Below are 8,408 nucleotides of genomic sequence, written 5' to 3' on the forward strand. Positions count from 1 at the left end.
TAAAGGTTTCTTTAGTTTGACATATGGAGAAAAATAATTATACATAACTGACATTTATTGAAAAGCATCACAAAGAATAATGTATTTAGGAATTTGGAGAATTTCTTGGCAAGATATTAGGTATGGAATCCACCAAGGCGAATTTCTTAGAAGATCTTGGATCCAACCACTTCTCAAGCTTCATGTTCAGTTGTCTCTCTTTAGGAATGAGACAAACGCTCATTTGTAATCCTATTGACCACTCCCTTCATTTCAAACTAATCACCTCCAAATTTTCCTTACAATCTTTCCTACAGCTCTATCTCAATCACTCTAGAAAATAGCTCTTTCTTGATTTCCCTCTTCTTCAGATGGTCTTTCCAACCAAATTGAGAGATTTCTTACCAGTTCAGCCCCTCAACTTCTATCTCCATCTCCCCAGTTAAAATGGTCCCATCCTCTTTCAATTTTTTTTAGAGATGAAACTTTGACATTCTTGCACACATTAGAGTTAGACTCTTGAGAATTTAAAGTTAAAATGGCCAATCTTATCCTAACAGATCGTTCTTTCTCTAAGGATCATTTGTGACCAATCCCTTATTCAATCGAATTAATTATCACTTAGCATCAACCATTTTGTAGCTTAAGTAAAAACCATGACACTAAAGATGGATAGAGCATTATATATAACAAACCAGTGAAATTGCTTAGCTATATATTAAACTAAATCCTTACTTGACAGCCTACAAAACAGCGTATTTTATGTTGTAATTACTACTGGTTTCATCAAAGTTTGAAACATAAAGATGTTGATCTCCTCTATTCTCAATTTTTAGTTACAACGGCCAACATGACAAATATTTTTACCAAATCAACAACCAACTTCCATAGGCAATCAAAAACACAACTCAATAGTCATCATCTCGATATGACTCCTCATACGACCCATAATCAGTTGATTCTCCATAAGAGTCGTACACAGTTGAATCTTGATAAGGCCTACGTGGTTTTGTTTCTGAGTCATCTCCAAGTAAGCGGCGATACTTATCGGGACTATCCCACCAGGTAGGGGTGTTGATAATTTCCCTTTCTAACCAATACTTATCGTATACTTTTTTCTCAGTTATCTTCCTGAAGAACCTTCTCCATTTGTTAAGGACCCGCTTCAAACGAATACTCTCAGTTCCTTTAAAGATGTATTTGATGTAGTCCTTTGCCAGCTTGATCAACTCCTCACCATTGATGATGTAAATGTACTGCAGTAAATCCATATACAAACAAGTATTAATGGATACAAATGAGATACCGCAATAAATCTAGAACAATCTTGACCCTGGAAGTTGTCTAATACTGAAAAAGTTGTGGTGTTGAGTATGAAGAAGTTAAAGCACAACACAGCAAAGCTCATAGTCTTACTATAAGGATAATTAATCATATTATCAAGATGAGATGGGCCATCTTTCAAAAAGAGATGTGCTAACTATCCTTTGTATCACTGCGTAATATGGTTTTCCTCCGCCACAAGTGAAGGTTATTAATTCATTTTTAGGAGGGTCCTGCCTTTGACTTGCGGACCCTCTCCCTTTTCAAAAAAAAAAATCTTTCAAAAAGAGATGATAGTCTTTCATTCATTCCCTTTAAAATACCCAATACCACTTCAAGCTAAAAATAATGTGGTCAAACATTGAAAGTTCAAACCCAGTGTTATCTAAGCAGAACAGTTTTTTTTGCCTTAGGTGACATCTTTAAATTGTCTTCTTTTGAATTTCCATTTTCTATCTTATATTTCATATACTTATTCTATATCCTTTAAGTTTGGAAATGCCATTTTCGAAAGATAAAAATGGAAAATGTGATTAACAAATGTGTCAAAGTGGTTAATGTAATAATCTGGATGATGAATTTCCCAAAAGTAGAAGTTATGTAGCACCAACGATAAGGAGAGATGCTTACCAGAAAAATGAAGCCAAGAGTTGCCAAAACGACTTGAAGTGTTTCATCTAAGATTCCAAAAATACCTTCATCCTCTGAACCACCAGAGCCATCTCCACCACCACCGCCTCCACCACCACCACCACCAGGTGGGGGCATACCACCGCCGTCTCTATCTTCATAGAACTCCTTTTTCTCAATCTGTTTCCGTAACACATCCTCTATAGAATTTCCTTTGGTTAAATTTCCCACCACTTTTTCAAAAGCTTTCCATGGAGGAGAACCCTGTAACAATTTACCAACTCCAATCAGAAGGTCTGCAGATTCTACAATTGCTTTGAAAACATCCCTTACATGATTCAGAGCAGCAAAGTGCAAGACAATAAAGCATAATAGCAAGCAAAAATTATTACTAATAGGAAAAAAGATGCCAACTTCAAGGGCATCACAAGCCTTTCTAAACTATTTCATTAAGCATATGATGTAGACCAATTAGAAAGAATTCAAACAAGCAATGAAGAATTTTCTTCTAATCCCATAATACTCAAAAGCTTAACAGACCCACTAGCACACATACCTCACTGTCACCTCCAGCTCCAGTGTTTGATAAGCAGACAGGTCCAGAACGACAGGGCTTCAAAAGAGGCGTGCAATTTAAACCGCGAGGGGCGGCAGAGGAGCTTAGCTTCAATGAAGTCCAGGGCAATTGCAAACCATGGAAATGCAAATGATTGGGCGTTAAGACTCGGGCATGAGATGCAGAGAAACCCACAAGATAAAACGTGGGCCTCTGGAAGACATTAATTTGAGCCGTGTTCATCTTCACTCACACAACAACATTAATGTCCAACAATCCTAACACATTAACCATTCTTCAATATCAAATTTTTTCAACCCAAACAAAATAAAACTCATAATTTGGAAGACAACATATCTATTTTAATATCTTTTGTGAGCTTGAAATGAAAACCTTATCCATAGCAAATCAGTATCCTTGGATAAAAAAAAATCCCAACGCAGTTTTACACAAAGATGTATTTGAATGTCTATACGTTGTTCATATAAAAACTCAGATTTCTAAAAACAAAAAAGAATATGTTACATACACTAACGAAATCCCAAAACTGAACCCGCCTAGAAACCATAACTATAGTGTATATGGATACATTGTATTTAATTGAAATTATTGAGCAGTAAAGAGCAAGAAATACCTCGTTTGAGGTTGAGGGAGGCAGGAAATGCGGAGTCGGAGAGGTGGAGCAGTTGGAGCTGGTGACTGGCGGCGCCGGCGACAGATAGCTTCTTCAATTGCCTGACGATAGATACAGAGAGAGAGAGAAAGAGTTGGCTTGGGGGGATTATCTCAGTGCTCGCTATCTTGGTTTGGGTTGATTAGAAATGGGAATTTTGATTTTATATGCTTAAAAAGTTAAAAAATTTTATTATTATACCAAAAACTTAAACCATAAAAAAACTATATTTTTTTTTTTCAAAACCCCAAAAATACTTCCCTCACAATTCTCTCTCTGTGCATCATCTCTCTCTCCATCTCACCCCAACTGCCCACCCTCACCACCATCCTCCGACCTCCGACCCTCACCGCCACCTCCGACCACCCGCACCAACACCCCGACCCAGCCCCACTCTCTCGGACCGCCCAAAAATCGCACCCCGAAACCCACTCTCTCTTCCTCTCTCTCTGAAATCGCAGAAAAAAAAAATGGTCCCCAGTCCGATGGTAGGAATAAAAATATATAGTATTTTTGAAAAAAAAACATAATAATTTTTAAAAAAAAAAATCTGTTCCACAATAAAAAAAAATAGAAAATTTTAGTATGTAGTGTAAAAACCGTATATTATGTAAAAATAATTACATAAGACACCATTTTTTGTAAAATATTTACGTTTTTACGTTCAAAGAATGTTTTTTTACATTTTTACGGTTTTCCAAAAATAACACGAAAACAACATAAAATCAACAAAAAAACTACATAAAAGTAACATGAAAATAATATTAAAATAACAACAAAAAATAACATACATATAACAAAAAATCAGCAACAAATTAACAAGATTACAACATAAAAAGACTGCATTTTTAAAATTTTCGTGAAACCGTATTTTTGTAATTTTTGTTTGTTATGTAGTTGTAATTTTCCTATTAAAATTAATATTGGGCCTATATATGATGATACTAGTATTTGGGCTTAAAATGAGGCCTTATTCAGTATACACAGATCCAGTCTTGGTCTCCTCTTCTCCTTGCCTCCTCCTATTCGTGCTTAGGTTCCGATCACCGATCGTGCCGCCGATCATCCATATCTGGTAGGTTTTTTTCATTGTCTCATCTTATTAACTCCTTTATTTTGTTAGGGTTATCTCTTTTTTTGTTCAGTTTCATTGATAACAACTTTCAGATTTGATCTTTGCTTTGCTTCACTTTGGTATTTTTGCAGATTCACTGATGATCCACTAGTTAGTATTACTGCTGCCAACTGATTGCTTCCTCAATCGATATTATTATCATTAATAATTTGCTTTTCAGTGAGAAAGAAATTAGTACTGGTATGTACATGTACTCCCGTAAACATATGATATTTGTTTGGTTTTTGTGTTTTAATTGTTTGATGCATCTATGGCTTCCTCAGTCTATATTATTATTGGCTTTGGAATTGGATAAGTGTTAATGTGCATAAAAACATTTGTTTGAAATTTCATACTTAAAAACTTTTTTTTTTCTGTTGCTATGAATCGGTGGGTGTGGACCAATTATATGTATAAATATCAGATATGATTCTATATTGTCTGACATTAATGAATAAATATCATGCACTTTCGTTGTTTCATGGTGTTTATAATTTATTTATTATTTTGTTGAATATAATTAGTATATATGATGGTAATTACATTTCGTTTGCTTGGGAAACAAAGTTGATTTCGGCCATTTCTCGTTTGTATTTATAATCATTAGAGCTTTTGCTTGGGCCACTCAGTTGCACTACTAGAACTACTTCATTAAATACAATTGTGAAGACTAGAAGTGATCGATCCTCTCATTCTCTACTTCTGTAATTCAGAGTTATCAATGTTTGGTTGAGTTGGGTTTCTTTTGTATTCTTACCATTTATTATCTCTATCAACGTTTTTCACGAAAATATGTTTGCAGAATCTACTGAGTTGTTTGTAATGGGACTAAGTGAGCTTAATATAAAGTGTGAAAGGTGGACAGAAGTTGTGTGCCTATTAAGTGTTTGTTTTAATTACTCAATGACATGTGATATTTATGCTTACAGTTTAGGAGCTAATAGTTAGAATGCTTAGCCTTTATTTGCAATGAGTGGAGGAGACATACCAGCCAATATTATTTAGCTCTCTAGTTAGAGGATACTTTGGTAGGTTTTCTGCATGAGAAATGTTGTAATGCTTATTTATGCCTGGATTTTAGTTATTTGTCATACAAATGAAAATAATGAACTTGACTTTTCTGTCCGTGACTAACAGGAGCACAAGCATAATAACAAAAATGTGCTTTATCAATTGTATATTTTTTTTATTATTGTTTATAGTTGAAATTGACAGATTTTTAAGTTAATAAAATAGACAAAATGTTGTTTGATTTTTTTATAGATGTAATTATTAGATTTTAGACGTTTTTGCATGCATCAATTTTGATATAGTTGAGAATGTGGTGTTAATGTAGGTCCTTAGTGAACATACTCAAAAATCAAGCTCCTCCTTCAATATCTTCAACCCCAAAAATCTGAATTCTGAAACACACACCAGATTTGTGCACCTTGACTTCACGCCTGCTGCGGAGGGAGGAGAGGGTTCATGGAAGCACTCTCCGGTTAACAATAAGAGCTTAAAATTGGACAGAGCTAAATAAAATAACTGTTTTTTTTTCTGGGCTGCATTACATTAGCCAACCATATGGAAAATCTTGGAAATGTTCTATCAAACTTTTGCTTGTTAATGACAATTTCTGTGATAATCATCCCTCATCTTGGGTGCTGCATAGAATCATCGTTGGTTTCAAGCAAGGTCAGTGATCCCATTTTTTTTTTCCTATAAGAAATGTTTTCTTTCTATATAAAATATGTATACATTGTTTCCTGCTTGTATTATTTTCATTTTGTTGTTGTTTTTGTGCGTGCTATAGTTAGTGACACCTTTTTGCATCTGATAACTTCAAAGCATTTGCTTGACCCTCATGGCCCATATATGAGATGAGAGGGGTTATGATATCGTAGATGGGATTTTGTTTAGTGAATGGGTAACATGGCAGGGGATTTTTATATTGTTAAATTTTTACTATTGTCGTGATTATATTATTCTGAATGTCTTAGACGATTTGGAAGGCGAAAATGGGAAGAAACAATATGCTAACTGTAGAATTATTGTCAAAGGAGATTATTTCTGTTATTGATTTGCAGATCTATATTACTCTTAATCTATTCTAAATGACTCGATCATATATGACTATTGTTTCTTCTTCATCTTCTTATAATAGCTTAAAAGTTTTTATGCTTTAATTTATGTTTGATACTTCCATCTAGAATTTAGGTCGATAGCAACTGAGCCTTTCTTTGATTGAGCCAAAAGATGTGAAGCTTGCCATTCTGTCTGTTACCACTACCTGTAGGCTCTAGAGTCTGCACTAAATATTCTTGTTAAAAATAGTCACTAGTCAGTCGGGATTGGATTTGAAAAAATAATGTAATTTGTTCACCTCAATTATAACGATCACCCTCTTTGGCCAAACTAAACAACTTGATTTGTTGATATCAGAAATGCTCGCAGGTTATTATACAGTTATTCTATACACCTTTTTTCCGCTGTCCTCATCTGTACAACCATCTTGTCATTCATTATATTAGCCAATTTTGTAAGATCTCGTTGATGGAACCTTAATATTATTTTTTTTTACTTTATCGTAAATTTAGAACATTGATTTTTATTCTCATTCTTGTTTCTTCATTGATGAATTTTTTCATGTGATATGGGGATTTTCTCTTGTTTTTCTTTTCTAATTTTCAGGTGGGAACAAGTGATTCAAATCTTGATTCCAAGAACTCATATAGTAGTTCTTTTTGTGCTGCAAAGTATATTATGAAATCTTACCATGAAAGATATGAACAGCTTCATGATTCACATTATAAAGATTTTATAGAACAAGTGCTCCCATTTGGCATGTGTGACATTCAATCAGATGATCCAAATCTTGTACCTAGTCTTTTAAGTATAGAGCGCAAATTGATTGGAGAAGGTTCCCACCGCCATCTCTCCTCATCTATGAGAATTAGCAACCTACCTGCTGTGTCCATAGCTAATATCTCTTACGATAGTTGTGGACTTATTTTTATTGAGAGGCTGCCTAATGGGGTTTTTGCAGATCCATTCGAGCTTCAACATCTCCTTCAGCGCGGTGGTAATTATGCTTTCATCTTGTTTAATTAATGAATATGATAATTACCGGTATATCATTATTTTCGTGATAATTTATTAGGTTATACTGTTTAATGCAGTTCTTAATGACATTGCTGTTTTTGGAGATACGAACTTGGAATCACCTTCGTTCCTTTCCAATCGTTCTTCTGTGGAGGTTCACATGGATGTTAATCCAGATATCTTAAGTGACAAGAATGGAATTGATTTCAAGTTAAAGATTCCCTTACATGCAAGATATGCGGTAAGTAAAACCAATGTCCTTTGTTCCTACTCACTTGGTACTCTCTATCTTTTCCAATTTCACAAAAAATAGTTTCAGAAATTAAATTTTACAGTATCATAAAGACATGAGCTGATGATTATGCATATTGAAGGGGTTACATACGTTAGCTAGTTTTGTTGTACCATCTCTCTAAAAGAACTTTAGGACCACATAGTTTTATAGAGTACATTATAGTGTACTTTTAGGACAATTGAATGTCTAAATCTATACTCTCTAAATTTAAATGATAAATTTCTTCAATGCAGCCTTTAGACGAAAGCGGATATTCAAGAGTTGTATTCGGGAAACCTGATTTGTTCCTCCGGTGCAGTGTTGGAAAAACGTCACTCAATCAGAGTTGTTTGTACGTGATAGCAAATAATGATTCCGAATCACGGTACGGTACAATTGTGTGGAAACAACCTTCTGGGATGAAGGCACATTCTGGAGTTGTTTATGTGTTTACTTTTGTTTCAGCCTTTTTAGCTGCTCTTGTAATTATGTTGACATCCATATTCCATTCAACCATGTGTAAAAGTTCTAAACAATCTTAACTTATAAAGAGTTCTTACTTGCTTGATAATTTGACCTGCATTGTGTATCTTATAACAGCATTTGAATGTCTGGATTGGTAAATACCAGAGGTAAGATATATACACTGTATCTATTCTATATAAAGTGTGCCTATATAACTAAAATTCTTGGTTTATGAGAAATTCATGGTGACTTTTTATTTTTATTTAATAAAATAATAAAATATTATATATATATAATAAAATAATAATAA

At 34.1% G+C, this 8,408-nt stretch overlaps 2 protein-coding genes across 4 annotated transcripts; one reads left to right on the forward strand and one right to left on the reverse strand.

Moving 5' to 3' along the window:
• Positions 1-666: 666 nt before the first annotated feature.
• LOC115719705 (uncharacterized) lies at positions 667-3,355 on the reverse strand. The gene is made up of 4 exons (XM_030648852.2): positions 3,123-3,355; positions 2,489-2,766; positions 1,933-2,196; positions 667-1,235 (listed from the first exon to the last, which is right to left on the reverse strand). Exons 2-4 carry the CDS (start codon positions 2,729-2,731, stop codon positions 888-890), a joined length of 855 nt encoding a protein of 284 aa, XP_030504712.2. The 5' UTR covers positions 2,732-2,766; positions 3,123-3,355; the 3' UTR covers positions 667-887.
• Positions 3,356-4,087: 732 nt separating this feature from the next.
• Positions 4,088-8,204, forward strand: LOC115718409 (uncharacterized). Of its 3 annotated transcripts, XM_061110037.1 has the most exons (7): positions 4,088-4,236; positions 4,368-4,476; positions 4,883-4,979; positions 5,612-5,952; positions 6,949-7,339; positions 7,437-7,600; positions 7,888-8,204. In XM_061110037.1, the coding sequence occupies exons 4-7, from the start codon at positions 5,842-5,844 to the stop codon at positions 8,173-8,175; spliced, it is 954 nt and encodes a 317-aa protein (XP_060966020.1). In that variant the 5' UTR covers positions 4,088-4,236; positions 4,368-4,476; positions 4,883-4,979; positions 5,612-5,841; the 3' UTR covers positions 8,176-8,204. The 3 variants fall into 3 exon arrangements, with proteins under 3 accessions (XP_060966020.1, XP_060966019.1, XP_060966021.1); XM_061110036.1 differs by lacking the exon at positions 4,883-4,979; XM_061110038.1 differs by lacking the exons at positions 4,088-4,236; positions 4,368-4,476; positions 4,883-4,979 and adding an exon at positions 6,712-6,796 and having other exon boundaries at positions 5,822-5,952.
• The last annotated feature ends 204 nt before the right edge of the window (positions 8,205-8,408 follow it).

The sequence above is a fragment of the Cannabis sativa genome, chromosome 2 (assembly GCF_029168945.1).
Source record: "Cannabis sativa cultivar Pink pepper isolate KNU-18-1 chromosome 2, ASM2916894v1, whole genome shotgun sequence".
NCBI lineage: Eukaryota > Viridiplantae > Streptophyta > Magnoliopsida > Rosales > Cannabaceae > Cannabis > Cannabis sativa.